Consider the following 18,044-nt stretch of genomic DNA (forward strand, 5'->3'; position numbering starts at 1 on the left):
ATAAGTGTATATTGATTGGTTTGGGTAAATGTTATCACGTCTACAAACTAGGGGAACGATTTCTGTCATTTTTTTTCTTTTTACTAGTAATGGCGGCGATCAGCGATTTTTAGCGGGACTGTGACATTGAGGCGGACAGATGGGAGACCTAACTGACATTTCTGACACTGTTGGGAGGACCAGTGACATTACTACAGTAATCAGTGCTAAAAATATGCACTGTTACTGTACTAATGACACTGGCAGGGAAGGGGTTAACACCATGGGCGATCAAAGGGTTAAATGTGTCCCTAGGGGGTGCTTTATAATTTGTGGGGGATGGGCTTTCTGCATGAACGCAGAGACTTGTGTTCCTAAAAAGGTGGAGCACAGGATCCCTGTGTTCATTACTGACAGAACAGCGGTCTGCCGTGTTTACAATGGCAGACAGCGGTTCTGTCTCCACGGGGAACGATCGTGGGTGCTCGGCGGCAATCGTGGCCACCAGACCCACCAGACACGCGCGCCCCCACTAGCGGTCCCACAGAGCGATGTACAGGTACGTCGTTTCGTGGGACAGAACTGACCTGCTGCCGGCAGCTGGTTGGCAGTGGTTAAAACTGTGCCTCTACCCTCATAAATTTAAAAACGTACCAAAGAATTTTCAGGCAAAAGAATAGAAATTTGGTAGTAGGGATAGAAAAAATTGTTTTTACTTTTATGTAAGACAAAAGAACATCACAATCCTAATAAATGATCAATTAGCTGTTACCTTATTGTATTATTCCCAAAGCATCCTACATCGCCAATTCCAAGATCATCAGCCATGATCAGTAAAATGTTTGGTTTGTGACCATTTGTTGGGTGTGAACATAGAAGGATAAAGTAAAGAAGAAATTGTAAAGTGTCCATGACATTCCTGAAAAAGAATACAAATTGCAAGTGTTACTGGATTAGTTAAAGTGGAAGTCCAAGTTTTGACCATCATTCAACCCAGAAGACTGAGGACTAGTAATGAGCTAAACATACCTGGGCTTGGTTGGAGCAGGGCTCAGCAAACACGACCAATGTGTTCATTACTGACAGAACCACTGTTTTTTTAATTTTTAGCTAAACAAACCAAAAAAGGCAGAATATTTTGAAAAAATAAAAACAATTTTTCTTCACTTCTATTTTAAAATTTTGCAAATAAATAATCTCTCTAAATAAATTTAGGTCAAATTGTATTCTGCTACATTTCTTTGGTGAAAATAACCCAAATCAGTGTTTATTATTTAGTCTGTAGGAAAGTCCACAAACTATAGTATCTATATTAATAAAATGCAAGTGTCTCTGCGTCCAGTTTCCCTGTGTCCGTGGGTTTGCGCTACTGCGCATGTGCCCCACAGACAGCCGTTGGGAATGCAGAGACTTAGCCCCGCCCTACTTCAGTCAGTTAGGGCAGGCCTTCCCAAACTGTGGGTGGCAACCCAGAGCCGCATCTGAGTGAATAGCTGGCAGTCACTGCTGCCAGCCCATAACAACTCTGACCACACTATTAAAAGGGGACTCTGGCCACACTATTAAAAGGGGACTCTGACCAAACTATTAAAGGGGACTCTGACCACACTATTAAAAGGGGACTCTGACCACACTATTAAAAGGGGACTGTGACCACACTATTAAAGGGGACTCTGACCACACTATTAAAAGGGGACTGTGACCACACTATTAAAGGGGACTCTGATCACACTATTAAAGGGGACTCTGACCACACTATTAAAGGGGACTCTGACCACACTATTAAAGGGGACTCTGACCACATATGTTCTAGCACCCGTTAATTTAACGGGCTTAATGTCTAGTATCTAAATAATTGATCAATCCTGATGTACTGAAGGCCTATCTAATTTCTTAAAGCCAGAAAATGCCAGGACCCCCCCCCCCCCCCCCAAAATTACCCCTTTTTAAAAAGTTGACAGTCCAAGGTATTTTTTTAAGAGGCATGGTGAGTTTTTTGAAGTTGTAATTTTTTGTCATAATTATTTGGAAAATGAAGAAATTATTATTATTATTTTTTTTTACATGCTGTCACCAGTGCAGCACAGCATTATCATATGACTGTTGTGGCGAGACACTGGCGACAGTATGACAAAAAAAAAATGTGTAAATTTTTTTCACTTTATCATATTTGTGTTCTTTTTTGACCATAGCAATACAGTGTTACTTCAACATTGTACTACTTTGTGGAGGTGAACAGGTTTTTTTTTTTTTTTTACACATTATGAATGTTTATAGCAATGAATTTCATTGGTATAAGCAACCATTTTTACTGAAAGAAACAGGCTCATTCAGTGTCTTTTGCTGTGATTAGCTGTGATTGGTCAAAGCTAATCACATGGTACATATGGGCTGTGACTGGCCCTGTCTGTACCATATGATCACTGTGATCAATCACAACTAGCAACACAATTGGATGGCATGAAGGGAAGTCATCTATTGTTTACAATTGGCTACAGCAGTCACATAGTACCACCAGCGGGCGGACAGATCGTGCCACAGCCACACGAGATGTGCATTCTTTGAGGTCGTCATATGATGTCCTCCCGAAAACAACAGTGCTCCCGCTCAGCCTTCATTGTACTATAGGCCAGGTGGGAAGGTGTTAAATAACATGTCTGGAAGATGACCTGACCCTGCCTGTGAAGTGGTGCATCTGTGCAATGTATCCAACAAACTGCAGGGAATTTGACATTTACAAAAAAAAAAAAAATGTGTTTAACCACTTGACCCCCTGGAAGGTTTTGCTACTTTCATGACCAGGGCATTTTTTGCTATTCAGCACTGTGCTACTTTACCTGCCAATTGCTTGGTCATGCAACAGTACGAAAATATATTAAAATATTTTTTTTTTTCACATGAAAAAGACTTTCTTTTAGTGGTGTTTGGTCACCACTGGGTTTTCTATTTTTTAATATATAAACAAAAAAAGACTGAAAATTAAATAAAATTTAAAAAAAACTATATTTTCTACTTTCTGTTATAAAAAAGCAATACAATCACATTCCTTCATAAACTTAGAGCAAAATGTATTTTGCTACATGTCTTTGGTAAAAACCAAACTGCATTTTTGGGCATACTATACTATTGGGGACACTAGTACAGTTCTGATCGTGATCAAGATACTGATCAGTACTGACACCCATACTAGTAATGGCAGTAATCAGCAACTTATAGTGTGATTCTGATAGTGTGGTGGGAAATCTGGCACTAACTGGCACTGTATGGAGGTACACTAACTTTCTAACTGACACTGATATCGCTAGTGACACTAATACACTGATCAGTGATAATGGTGTACACTGTCACTGTACTAATGACACTGGGTGACAGGGCAATCAAAAGGTTAATTGAGGAGGGCAATCAAATGGTAAATTTGCCAAACAAGTGTATGCAATTGTATATGTGCTGCTTGTACTCACACACAGAATCTGTCTGGCTTCTCTCCCTGAAGGAAAAGAGCTCCAAATGTTTACAAACACCCAGAGGTCTGTGCTGTGATTGGCCACAGCCGATCAGCAGGTATAAAACCAAAATCATTGGCTGTAATCTGCTGATAGACTCGTGCTGTGGCCAGTCACAGCACAGATCAGCAGGGGGCACGCATAGTGCACTCAAAAACCAGGAAGTGACCCGCTCTTGGCCTGGAGCTGCCACCCACCTGCAGTAAATTTGTGGTAAAATGCATTGTATTTAATAGGGAAGGCAAAAAAGATTGCTTTTTAAGCTTTTAGGGCCCATTAAAAAATGTACACATACAGCATATGATCATTGACCATTTATGGCCAATTACATCACCCAAGAGACCCCACCCCTTTGTTTATGTCGGCTGTTATCCGCCAGAACTGTCATTTAGCAGAAGTGATCAGGACCCGAAATGTGATGGTCAGCAGGCATCAGACATCATGATTGATGTGGATCTGCGTCGCTTGACAACATGAACGACAATGGATGTACATCCTGGGCAATTTTTTTTTTTAAATTAAAGGACATTTAAAAACTGTGTTTATTTACACTACAATTTTTTAAACAGAAAAGGGGTACAATGTACCCCTTTCTCATTCCCTTGTGGGGCAGCTTGTGGGTGCTTCCTAATTGTTATGGGGGACTTCCAGATTCCACTAAGCCTCCTGCCCATAGACCCCCAACAACCATCAGGTCAGAGTTGTGGAGAAGTGGCCCTTGTCCTCATCAACATGGGGACAAAGTGCTTCCTCCCCTCCCATTTGGGGGCATGTGGCCTAGTGTAGTTCAGGAGGGGAGGGGGTGCCCGCTCATCCCACTCCTTTCCTAGACTGCCAGGGGATATGATCAGATAAGGGTCTGGTGTGGATTTTTGGGGGACTTTTTCCTTTTTGTGTTGGATTTCCTGTTAATATCCATACAAGGTCCCAAGCCACTGTTATAGCATTTGGGAGGGACCTCACACCATTTTTTTTTCTTTTGTTTGTGGGGTCTCTCCTAAATTTTATACCAAACCCAAAGGGCTTATTATGAATAAAGAGATGAACCCCCACGCCATTCTGTTTAAACTATCCCTGGCTCCTTTGCATATGTGGCCTGGCAATTCTGGGCCAAATAAATAAATGTGATGTAGCTAGGTTGAAATATGGCATTATAGTATTGACTTGTGATTTAAACCTGGATCAGTTGCTCCTTTAAGAACTGTGGAAAATAAGATGGGTCTCTCTCCCAGGGAGCTGTGAACTGGATTATGGGCGATGTAGTTTGAAAGAAGGCGGAGACCATGTGAGATCCGCAGAGGATCATGGGAGGAGGGATTTTGGAGGAGGGAGGAAATTGGGGATGGGGTCGGATGCGCAGTCTCTTGCTTCGAAGGACTCCTGAAGTGCGGGTGTGCGGAGGAGAACAGCTGAGCGGACTGATCAGGAGAGAGGCCGGAGGACGAGGCCTAGCTTGCGGAGAGAGCGCATCTTGAGAGAGAAGGACAGTGGAAGTCATGGTGAGGTGACCGGTCCAGTGAGGGGGATTGAAAAGACAGAGAGCAGTGCGGAGAAAGAGAGAGGCCTACACACTGAGAGTGCTGAAGTTGCCTGTGACGCAGCATCAAAGTGAGAGAATCCTGTGAAGGGCTGTGATGATCACTGCTGGACACTGTCACTACAGTAAAGTGCCGGGTGATCTGTGGAAAATGGCAAGTACTGTATATCTATATCTGCATACAGCATACATTTACATTAGGGTCTGGATATCACCTATACCCCTTTGTTTATTACAAATATCACTTAACTAAGTGATTAGAGCTCCAACTGCTGGTGAAGAACCGCAAGGCCTTGCTAGGGTAGTGACTCCATTCATTAATCCTTAAAGGGGGCCCCCAGATTTCAGAGTGTTTATGCCAGTAGTTTAGATCGAATCTTTTTGACCTAGATGACATAACAGTTACTGCTGAGTGTATTGAGTTTAAGTTGCCTAATAGTGAATAATACATTATCGCATCATAGTCACTCTCACTTACTACACATATATAATACAGTAGATATTGGTAATTATCTGATTTAAGTTGGAGTTTGTGTCTCAAATTCCACATCCATTATTGTGACTTGGGAGATCAAACTCTCCCTAATTCCTGATTGCATATTTGTTGTGTTGATTCTGTATCTGTTGCCTTCAAATTAATCCAGTAAACAGTCACACTGGTATATAAGTGTCAAGAGTATTACTATTCTAATATGTCTGAACCTGTAGTGCCCAGCGGGTCGGAGATGTCTCAGGGTCTAGGGAGTGTAGAGGACATACTATTACCAAGCAGCCCCCCTGGGGGTCGTGCTACAGTGGCTTGGCAACGTTACTGGTCGTTAAGGACTTTGTGTTCCCTCCCTCAATATCCCTAACAGCCACTGAGAGTGGGAAACTTTCATGTGTAATAGCTGTATTAATACCGGGGTGTAACATGTTATGAATGGACTGGCCCCTGCACCTCCTAGATTATCCGATCTTATAGCTAGCGGGGATCTTCTCCCCCCTGCTAGCTGTCACAATTAAAAAAAAAAAAAAATGCGGGGGGGGGGGGGGGGGCGTGTAGCGAATGTAGACGGACGAGTGGTCTACTAGCCCTGCTGAACATCAGTGCATTAATCCCTTGAGCACCTACCATACTCCTCTCCTTGCCATGCTACCTACCCAGTGCGACAGTTGAGTTCTCAGGCTACCCGCTGATACCTCTCTCCACCTCCGGCGACATGTCCAAACGTGGATCTAGCTCCCACTCGGCCTCAAACAGCATGGGGCAAGATGGCGCAATCCCCAAGGCGACTCAAACGTTTTTTGCCAACGGGAGGCTCCTTCACTGCCCGACACTCCAGGAGACCATAGTGGCAATCAATCTGAGGCTGATGACTCTACCACTGGAAGACTCCTCTGCCTCCTTACACTCGTGGGACACAGTGAGTACACCTTCTACTAATATGGCCGGCCATGTAGAACAGGCCCAGAGCCTGTATTGATCAGGACCCACTTTGAGAGACATTCTAGTGGCTGTCACCACTTGTAACTCCTCCAATACAGAACTTGCATCTGAGGTTAAGGGGATGAAAACAGAAATTACTTTCATCCATCATCAAGATATGCAAAAGTTGCGGGATCGCACAACAGCGCTGAGTACCTAAGAAGACGATTGAGCGCCTTTGCAGTGTGATGTACATTATCAGCAAGCCCTCACCGCTAAACATGCAGCTCGCCTTGATGACATGGAGAACAGACTTCAGCAAAACAATGTTAGAGCCATAGGCATCCCAGAAAAAAGGCGAGAGGAAAAAGCCAGTCACATTTTTTGAACAATGGCTAATTTCTGTGTTCAGAAGAGAGTCCTTTTCACCGATGTTCTCGGTGGAAAGGGTCCATAGCGTCCCTCCCAGATCTCTACCACCAGGCAATTTTCCAAGACCATTCCTTTTTAACATGCTCAACTACAAAGATCGTGATGTGATTCTTTCTAAAGTCAGGTCTATGGGGGATGCTCTAGTGATTGGCAATTCAAAGATCTCATTGTTCCCCGACTTCAGCAGAGGTCCAAAAGCAGAGGGCACAATTCACTGAGGTGAAAAAATGCCTTTGGGCTCTTGAGCTACAATATGCCATGCTGTACCCTGCTCGCCTATGTGTGGTTGCTTAAGAAGAAACACTTCTTTGAAAAACCCTCTCGTTTTCTAATGGCTGGACAGAGAGGAACAATCACTTTGGGGAGATACTGTGAGACGCAGGCAAGCTACATGAGCCGGTTATCTTAGCACTCTCAACCACCTACTGTAATGCCTGATATTTTCTCAAGACGGAGTTATGCAAGCAGCTGACATGTTTGTTTTTGGTTTGTTATTCCTTTTGGTTCCTACAATTGCGCACCATCCTCTGAGTCTGGCTATGTTATGGATTCCAGCTGTTTCAAATCCCTGGATGTTTGTCCCATGTGGAAATGTTCATACTGTTAAGTTCAGCTTGTGGACTCTGTTGGTCCATGAGATTTTTTTTTTTGTCTTCTGCACTGGAAGACAATTATTCACTGGTTTCTGAAGATCCCATGTGGTTGCCTCCACCTCTGAACTTGGGACTTATGATCCTGTAGTGTGTCATACTCACTGCTTAACTTCTTCAACTCTGACAACAACAATACAAGACTCGTCTACCTTACCGTGCAGGCAAGGTTTGGAAAGGGACTTGGGTGCTATTGATGATGAGACACGGGAGACGTGTCTACAATCCATTCCATCTGTCTTGGTCTCACCTTCACATAGACTGTCCCAAATATTTCTATTGTACAGGGCAATTCAGATTTCATTGCAGCTTTATCATTGGGGAGAAGTGACTCGCCTATATGTTCGAAATGTTGTGGCAAAGAGGGAACGCCTATATACTTGATGTGGCGATGTCTTACACTCTTCTGAAACTGGAGTAAGTGACTGATACCATCTCTAGAGTGTATATGATCAAGGTCCCATTGGACCAGTTTGTTTATTGGGAGTAATAGACAAAGAGCTTTCCCCCTCAGTGAATATCACTGTGATACGACTGCTATACCTTGACAGAAAACAAATATCCAAACTTAGGCTGTCCTCAAACATCCCCTCTACGAAAGATTGGATAGAACAGGTTAATCAGACACTTATCTGTGAAAAGTTAACTTATCAGCATAGAAAGGCTAACAGAAAATTTAGTTTGATTTGGCAGGCATGGCTTGACACCCCTGGAATAGTTTTGGCTCAGTTGATCACGCTAAGACTATTTCAAGTCTGAGTATGTCGCATCTAATAGTCCTCCTATTTGGAGGGTATGGAGGTATGTCTTCTAACAAGTTATCCCATGTGAATGAATTAAAACTTAGTAAATTATGTTATTGTGCAAGGTCCTTGGAGAATTATTGTCGTCATGGGAAAGTATAATCTTCCATTGTGCATTGGCCCATTGGCCGTTGTTTTCTCTTTCCTCATTAAAAAAAAAAAAAAAGGAGATACCAATTCTACTGCTGTTAGATTCTGGTGCCAAGATGTACTCCGACACTGGGTATATGATCTACTACTCTTGTACACCCGTCTATTGTAGAACTTTGATTTAGTGCATGGGTGTCCAACCTTTTGGCTTCTCTGGGCCATATTGAGTGTAGAGAAATTTTCTCGGGCCGCATATAAAACATATACTATAGTTAAGGTATATAAGTAATAAAACACTGCCGTGCCCTTCCCGCGCCACCGCGCCCCCCCCACACTAATTTAACACAACTAGAGGCTGATGAAATGAAATGGAATCAGTATACAGAGGTTTACTTCTTCTGAGAGATATTAAAGGAACACTCTAACCACCATGACCACTTCAGTGATTTGAAGTGGTCATGGTGGTAGAAGTCAGAAACACTGCACATGGGGATAGTTACAGTTATGTGCTGGGGGCTAGATGCACCCCTAGCACATCTGACATAGGCAGCCAGAAAATGGCATGTCCTTATTCATACATGTATGAACAAGGACATGACATATTATGACAAAGCACAACTAGTTATTAAAAAAACATATTGCAACAATTTACACACGCTAATGCACATACTTTTTCTACTTATTTTGCAGACTGCTGGTGGGTAATGCTGGCGGGCACTGCTGGTGCGGTTACTGCTGGCGGGTACTGGTGTCGGGTAATGCTGGTCATGCGAGTACTGCTGGAGGAAACAGCAGATGCAGTAGAGAGCAGAGCCGCTGCTTCATGTATGGCTCCCGTCACAGGCGGAGTGCATTTCATATCACTCCGCCTGTGACAGAGCCAGAAATATACAGGAAGCAGCGGCTCTGTGACTGACTGTAGACATCCTAAGTCTCCCGCGGCAGCCGGGAGATCACATGGTGCGTGCCCATCCAATGCAGCCTAAACAGTGCCCATTCAATGCAGCTTCACCAGTGCGTGCCCATCCAATGCAGCCTCACCAGTGCAAGCCCATCCAATGCAGAATGCAATGAAGAGAGAGGAAAGCCGCAGAATTACACAGAGCGGGGAACTCCCGCTTACCCGGCGACCGCTGTCATACGAAGTCCTGCCTCCTGGACCAGCTCCTATGATAGACGTCACCAACCGCATTGCCTGCGGTTCCGGGCCGCATGCGGCCCCCGGGCCGCAGGTTGGACATGCCTGATTTAGTGGGCAAGGTGTTTCTTCTGCTTCTGTAAGCACTGTATTTTTTATTTTATATTATGGTTGCCCCTTGCTGTATGTGTAACCATTTGTTGTATATTTTGTTCTTGGGCACAATAAACATTTCTTAAAATTAAAAAAAAAAATATTAAAAATTAAAAAATTATTAATTAAAAAAAAAAAAAAAAAAGTGTCCTCTGTGAATGGAAAATGATATGGCCTGGCAAACTTTGCGGCTGTCAGTTTGTAGTGTTCAATGAACTATCACAGCGCAGTAGAACACCATGGTAGTTCATTGTCTCTTCCTGTCAGATTGTATCTGCTTGCCCATACAGGATGTACGGGCACACAGATATACTGGCAGATCTGCAAGAGATGTGCATGGCACCAGCGATCAGCAGATGCTTTACAGGCTCCAAAAAAAATAAATAAAAGGAAATATTTTTTTTATCTGCAAATAAATCATGCATTTATTATTTTTTTATAAACAGTGAATTTACCCTTTAAGCTGGCTATACACAAGTCAAAACAAAATTTCATGCCAAAAGAAAAATTGTTCAATTTTTAAATCATTAGTGTGCCCACAGCAACAGCCAATTTTCATGTGGCCATCAAAAATAACAGATTGAATGTGTTGGATTTTTTTATTAACCACTTTACCACTGGAGGATTTTGCTGTCTTACGTCTGGGCCACTTTTTGCGATTCTGCGCTGTGCGAATTTAACTGACAATTGTGCGGTCGTGCGAAGCTGTACCCAAACAAAATTTACATCTTTCTTTTGGTGGTATTTGATCACCTGTGCCATTTTTACTTTTTGCGCTATAAACAAAAAAATTGCGTTTATTTTGAAAAAAAAACAATATTTTTAACATTTTTTTATATGAAATCCCCCCCCCCCCAAAAAAATGTAAAAATCAAAATTTTTTTAAATGTTTGGCCAATTTGTTTTCTGCTACCTATGTTTGGTAAAAAAAATCGCAATAAGCGTATTTTGATTGGTTTACGCAAAAGTTATTGCGTTTACTAAGGGAAAGATTTTTGTCATTTTTGGTGTTTTTTTTTAACGAGTAATGGCGGCGATCTGCGATTTTTTTTGTGGGACTGCGACATTGCGGCGGACAGATCGGACCCTTGACTGACATTTTTGACACTTTTGGGGGTACCAGTGACATTACTACAGTAATCAGTGCTATATATATGCACTGTTACTGTAAAAATGACACTGGCAGGGAAGGGGTTAATTTTATTGGAGAGGGAGGGGTTAATGTATACCTGTTGCTTACTAACGTGTGTGGGGGGAGGTGACTGAGTGAGTCAGGGACAGATCGCAGGTTCAGCTATGCTGAACACTGCAATCTGTCACTCCTTGTCACTTAGGAGATCCGCCCGCTCTGTTTACACAGGCGGGCGGATCTCCAAACTAGATTCCCCGACAATCAGGGAAGAGCAGCGGCGATCGCTGCCGCTCCTCCCCTGGCCCGACTCCCGCTGTGACTGAAAACAGTGGGAGCGCGCCTCCGGCGGCGCGCGAGCGCCGTCTACAGGGGGAGGAGTCCAGCGACGTAGTACTACGTCGCTAGACGATAACGAGCCACATTGCTGCAGTAGCAGCAATGTGAGCAGACGGCAAGTGGTTAAAATGAACGATTTTATATTATATTTTATTTTCTGTTTGCTTATATTACTTTGTAATTTCTTGAAAAATAATTAAAAAAATTAACGATTTTCTTATCCTTTATAGCGTTACCGTTTGAAAAAACAAAAATAAAACTTAAATGTGCATGAGCAAAAATAACTTTCTCTGTCACTAAAGTTCTGTCATATCTTATTTTGATGACTATAGTGTAGTGTGTGTGTTTTTCTACTATAGGAAATAAAACATTTCCTGCAGCTCTGCAGCCACAGCTGGCTGTTGGGGACAAGCTAATTCAAGATTTTGTGTATTGCAGCCTTCCTATCACAACGAGGAATCCAGACAGATGGGGCTGGAAGTGTGTGAAGCAAAGCTGTTCACCATAAAAAAACTCAGTGTTATTATTATTATTATTATTTAAAGCCAATAGGTCAAAATACATTGCATTGCTGCTGCATATGAAGAAAAACAAATGTTTTTGCAGGGAAAATTCTAAAACAATTAATGGCACAATCATATGAAAAATTGAGCAACAATTTTAACTTTCGTTCGACAGATCGTTCATTTTTCTACTTGTCTGGGGTCTACTTTAGCTTCCCCACAACTTATTGGATGCTGTGAGTCAGCAGAGTCAAAAGCCCCGTACACACGTACCGAATGTCGGCCGAACGATCGGCCGTCTTTTGTCCGGTGCTGTCCTGTCGGTTGAAAAGTGCAAAAGACTGCACACGAATTTTGTCTGCCGACTGCAGAAGTGATGTCATGTGATGGTTAACTTTCCGTGTGTTTTTTCTTCTCTGAGCATGCCCAGTCTTGCTAATCTGCTGTTTGTCGGCCGAATTCTGTACTGACTGGCGAACAATCGGCCGTTCTGGTGACGGCCAACAAAAATTTTATAGCCTGCACACACGATTCTGTTCGGCTGAAAAGTCGATGTCGGTTGTCGGAAGCATCATACTAACAAGCCGACAATCGGCCGATCGTTCGGCGGCCGAATATTTACGGCCGACAATCGGTACGTGTGTACGAGGTTAAAGGGTCAACAAACAGATGATGAATGGGGGGAAAAAAAATCCATGAACATTAAATTCCCAAATTTTTATCAACTTTGAACAGTGGAAATGAAGGTTAAATTACTATGACCCAGATCTGATTCAAACACTGTTTGAGCTGATAAAAATATATCTTAAGTGGTTGTAAAGGCAGAAGGTTTTTTTTTTTTTTTAATCCTAATACATTCTATGCAGATTAAAGTATAACTAAAGGAAAAACGTTTTTTTAGTTTTGGATAGAGTGGAGATGGATTAGAACCCCTGTTAGTTTTTATTGCTGTCTGTGCCCACCCGTTAGGGAGATTCACCCTCTCTATTTGTCCTGTTTATCATTATTGTTGAAAGTGAAAGTAAAAGAAATTACCCAAATTTTAGATTGTCCCCAGAAAGGTAATAGAGAGTAAATCTTTCGATGAGGACACTAGTTCTGGTGACCTTGGGGGACCCAACTTGATTTAAAGGGATTTTTTCTCACTTCCTGTTTGGCTATGGGACAGGAAGTAAAGGGAAATCTCTGCAATGGGACACAGATGAAAAAATAAAAAAATGTGACAAGGGTTATAACTCTCCCTTACGCTATCCAAAATGAAAAAAAAAAAAAGTTTTACCTATAGCTCTACTTTAAGATAAAGAGCATTCTGTGTGCAGCAGCCCCCGCCTCATGCACACTGGACATGATCAAAACGCCAGTAGAAAGCTGTAGCTGTAGAACGAGTTTTTCAGCATTTTTGTAGCGTTTTTTTTAGCTTTTTTTTTTTTTTTTTTAGCAAAACTATACTCCCAGAAAAGCTTATGACTCAAAAACACTGATAAATGCAGAATAGCCGCGTTTTTCAGCGTTTTTCAGAGTTAGAGCATTTTTACAGCTGAAAAACTCCTCCCAAAACCCACTAGTTCTGTTTTTTTTTTTCCAGCCAGAAAACGCCCCTTCCAAAAACTGCTGATAGCCTGTGTGCATTGATACATATGATAACATGCTGGGGAGTTTTTTGGCTGCTGAACAAAATGTCTGAAGCCAAAACAGCAGCTGTAAAAACGTCCAGTGTGAGGCCTAATACTTACCTGAGCCCTATCTAGATCCAGCGATGTTGCATGAGAGACTCGGCTGTCCAGGACTCCTCTCCTCATTGGCTGAGACAGCAGTGTGGCGCCATTGGCTCCCGCTGCTGTCAATGAAAGTCAGTGAGCCAATTAGGAGAGAGAGGGGATGGGGCCGGGCTGCAGCTCCATGTCTGAATGGACACACAGAACAGCGGCTTGGCTTGGGTGCCCCATAGCAATCTGCTTGCTGTGGGGGCACTCAACAGGAGGGAGGGGCCAGGAGCACCGAAGAGGGACCTGAGAAAAGGAGGATCTGGGCTGCCCTGTGCAAAACCACTGCACAGATCAGGTAAGTATAACTGTTTGTTTGGTATTTTTAGAACTAAAAAAAAATAAAACGAGACTTTAGTATCACTTTAAGTGTATATGCGAATACACTCCAATCACTATAGAAGTATTTACATGAATACAGCTAGATCTGAGGATTCTTATACCTGGTACACACGATGAGATTATCAGACAAATGATCGTCTGTTTTTTTTTTTTTTGCATTCTAATCTAATATTAAAAATGAAGGTTATGAGGTTACTAAAGTTCCAAAAATTCTCGTACGCCAGAATACAAATTCGGAGGTGATGTATTGTATTGCATTGTATTTGTATTGTATTTTCGGACAAAAAACTGCACAATAAGTCCCCTACATACCAACCTTCAAGTTGTGAACTTTCAAAGATGTTGCACAGTTTTTATTTTGTTCAACCTAGTGGGCTAAATCTCCCCAGCTGTGCTATTGTGTTCTGATAAGGGGGGCTACCCCCGCCAGAACACACCGATCAGTGCTCGCAGCCTTTGTCTATCTCTGTTGGACTTATGAACCAGCTCCCGGAACAGAACTCGCTGGTACGTAGGGGACTTAATACTCTGAATAAATGAAAATCATATGATCTGGTATCATACAAGAAACATTTTCATGTTTGTCCCAATGAATAATTACGCACGAATTGATCAGCTCTCGAAAGCTGTGTACTAACAATCAGATTATCGTACGATTGCTTCAAAAGCTATATTTTTTTGTATGATTATCTGATCATGTGTGCAGGCCATTAGACAAAGGTAGTTCAATCTGCAATATACATTTATTGATAGGGACATATTATATTTACAAATGCCACGCTAAACAGTATTTACACACAATGTACAGTATACAAGTATAGTGGGTTGCATGATATTTACCATTGTGCACACAAGGAAAATGTACAAGTACAGTGTACAGTACAAGTATGGAGTTAGCTTACCTCTCAGCTTGAGATCTGTTCACTGAGTGCTTGTGTGTCCCAGGACAATGAGAAAGCACAGCTTGGTAACAATTCATTAAACCCCTCCTCTCCCTTCTGTACAATGATTATTACAATACACCCTAACTGGTCACTTCACCTAGCAAATGTATGTAGCACTGCCCCCTTGAGGACTGCTGGATATTACACTTTTGGGTCCCACTGGGTTACCGTTAGCAACACTGGCATTCACAATTTAACACTTTACTTCTTGGCTCTGTCAATGATCAGTCCAGAGGTATGTAGTTGTTTTTGGTGTTTTATTTTAAATAGGGATGGGAGCGGGGAATAGTGGGATACTCCAAATTAACTATTCATAAGGTTTGGCGGATATGTATCTGTAGATACAGCCAGGCTGTTGAACCACCTTGCCACTTAGGTGTATTTAGAAGTCTCTTTCCAGATGACTTGATGAACTAATGTTATCTTCAGGACACTCTCCTAGTATCCTCTTTCTTGACCACTGACACCCGTCCTCTGACTATCTTACTCCGGGGTGGCCCCTCTCAGGTCAGGCCCCTTGACACGATCCCCTGTACTCACGATATTGTTTTTCTAGGGCAGTGATGGCAAACTTTGGCACCCCAGATGCTTTGGAACTACATTTCCCATGATGCTCATGCACAGTGCAGTGTAGTTGAGCATCATGGGAAATGTAGTTCCAAAACATCTGGGGTGCCAAGGTTCGCCATCACTGTTCTAGGGTCTCCAGTGTCCCCCATCAGATCAGCCTTCCTGGACTTCTGGGTTCAGCTCCGTTCCTCTGGCCCCCAGGACAACCTCCTCATGCCACGTGCCACTGCTACAGAGGAGGAGGCAGCCGCCACCCTCCCTCCGGGGCTCTGCTCACCAGCCAAAGACCCCGCAGCAGATGTGCTCCTGGCTTTTATACAGTATCCCAGAATGCACTGAGACAGCCTGTCTCTACCAATTACCAGGCACCAGTTCTTAAAAAAGGATATTAACGAATTGGAGAAAGTGCAGAGAAGGGCAACCAAACTGATCAGAGGCATGGAGGAGCTCAGCTATGAGAAAAGATTAGAGGAACTGAATTTATTCTCTCTTGAGAAGAGGAGATTTAGGGAGGATATGATCAACATGTATAAATATATAAGGGGTCCATATAGTGAACTTGGTGTTGAGTTGTTCACTTTAAGGTCAACAGAGGACAAAGGGGCACTCTTTACTTCTAGAGGAAAATAGATTTTGTCTCAAAAATACGGAAAGGTTTCTTCACTGTAAGAGCTGTGAAATTGTGGAATAGACTCCCTCCAGGGGTGGTTCTGGCTACCTCACTAGATTGCTTTAAAAAAAGGCCTGGATTCTTTCCTGGGTGTACTTGATATAAGTGGGTACTATTTTTTTTAGGTAAAGTTGATCTACGGAATATCCAATTGCCTCCCGGGGGATCAGGAAGGAATTTTTATTTTTTTCCCTGCTGTAGCAAATTGGATCATGCTTTGCTGGGGTTTTTTCACCTTCCTCTGGATGAACTGCGGGTATAGGATTGTGTATATGGGATTGTATGAGTTTTCAATACTGTTTTTTTTTTTTTTTTTGTTGGTTGAACTGGATGGACTTGTATCTTTTTTCAATCTGACTAACTATGTACGTAACTATGTATAGTCATCATTACCTGCTCTGTGTCCCGTTATGTACTCAAGGAAAAGGATTTTACAGGTAAGCTATAGGAAAAATCCTATTCTTTTTTTCAAAATAGTTTTTCTTTTTTTGTTGTTAGAACAAAAAAAAACAAAAAACAAAAAAGGAAAAGGTGATCAAATACCATTAAAAGAAAGCTCTATTTGTGAAAAAAAGGAATTTTTATTTGGGTACAGCGTCGCACGGCTTCAAAATTGTCAGTTAAAGTAATGCAGTGCCTTATCGCAAAAGATGGCCTGGTTATGAAGGGGAGTAAATCTTCCAGAGGTCAATTAGTTAAGGCTGGCCATACATTGTGCAATTGTCTGTTCTTCAGTCACGCGTTGAAGGAAAGAAAATTGCTTGATTCCTCCATCAACACAGTCAGTGTTGATAAGGGTCTTCCTCCCTCTGCACTATTGTATTCTGACAGCACAAGGTTTCCCTGCCGTCAGAATACAAAGATCACTGCTGCCAGCTACAACCAGGGGCAGTGATCATACGAAAAAAATCCCAACATTATACACATCACAGAATAACTAGTTAAAAGAAGCATTCTGCATAAACAGGTGTTTCCATCCAATGTGGTAATTGCCCAAGTGAAGATAACATATGATTTGTTGTACATTAATATTACTGATCTTTCATCCTTGGTTGCATTGCTAGTTTGTGATGCATAGGTCCATTTCATGAATCGTTGTGACACAATTTCCCTAACCACACAAAGAAGGAACAAAAAGTAAGCAAACAGTGTGCCTTGACAGTGGGGAATCATATAAAAATAGTAGTGGACGCTTTAAACTGACTTCCAACAGAGGTAATGATTAGTCAACAGTAAGTGAATTTAAACATACTTTGGACAAACATAGATCTATAATCAGACAGAAATGTAAAAATCAAGAAGGAACAGACTTGATGGAGACCACTAAGATGACTAGTGCCCTGGTTATCAGAGCAGCCCCATCAGTGATCATTAGTGCTGCCTATCAGTGCCCATCAGCGCTGCATATTAGTGTCCATCAGTACAGCATGTCAGTGCCACCTATCTATGCCCATCAATGCTGCTTTATCAGTGCAGCGTTGTGAGTGCCAATCAGTGGAGCTTAAATTGCTGAAGGAAACTTCCAATTAATGTCCAATGAATGGTCGCCACCTATTAACTAGGTTAAAGGAGAAGTATAGCCAAAGCTTTTTGCCTATACTTCTCCTATGGATCACAGTTAAGTTAGTTCTAGACCCCTGTGACCCATTTTGAACCTACAGCAGGCTAAAGCCCGCTATCGCCTGAAGTCACAGACTCGGTCCAGGCTCTGAAAAGATCCAGACCATATGGTCGGGATCCACCCAGAACCCTGGCCTGGCAACTGGCCCAGCCTCTCAGTGAACCACTGCCAGCTGCTCCCTTCTCTTCCACAGCTCATTTTACCTCTCTGCTTCAAGTCTGATCATACTTTTGTGTCTCCGGATAAAAAGAGCCAACAAGCTTGGTAACAATTCATTATATACCCTCTCCTTTCTGTACAGTGACTCATGTAATGCTCCCTAATTGGTCACTATACCTAGCAAATTAATATTAGGTGCAGCCTGATTGGAGGATCCATATAAGGCTTCTGTTTACAATCCATGTGATATGTGATAAGGAAAAATAATGGCCAGGTCTTTGAAGTAGAAAAATATTCCCAGTAACACTAAC

At 42.3% G+C, this 18,044-nt stretch overlaps 1 protein-coding gene across 1 annotated transcript in view; it reads right to left on the minus strand.

Annotated features, from left to right (window-relative positions):
* LOC309548023 (uncharacterized protein) overlaps positions 1–14,685 on the minus strand; it is a 156,194-nt gene extending 141,509 nt beyond the window's left edge. Inside the window, exons 1-2 of the mRNA XM_082248001.1 lie at positions 14,672–14,685; positions 752–898 (exon numbers count right to left, since the gene is read on the minus strand). Coding sequence (XP_082104127.1) covers positions 752–891 — 140 coding nt within the window. The 5' untranslated portion in view covers positions 892–898; positions 14,672–14,685. The remainder of the gene's footprint in view (positions 1–751; positions 899–14,671) is intronic.
* Between the last annotated feature and the right edge of the window lie 3,359 nt (positions 14,686–18,044).

The sequence above is a fragment of the Pelophylax lessonae genome (assembly GCF_965119305.1).
Source record: "Pelophylax lessonae genome assembly, chromosome: 2".
Classification (NCBI taxonomy): Eukaryota; Metazoa; Chordata; class Amphibia; order Anura; family Ranidae; genus Pelophylax; species Pelophylax lessonae.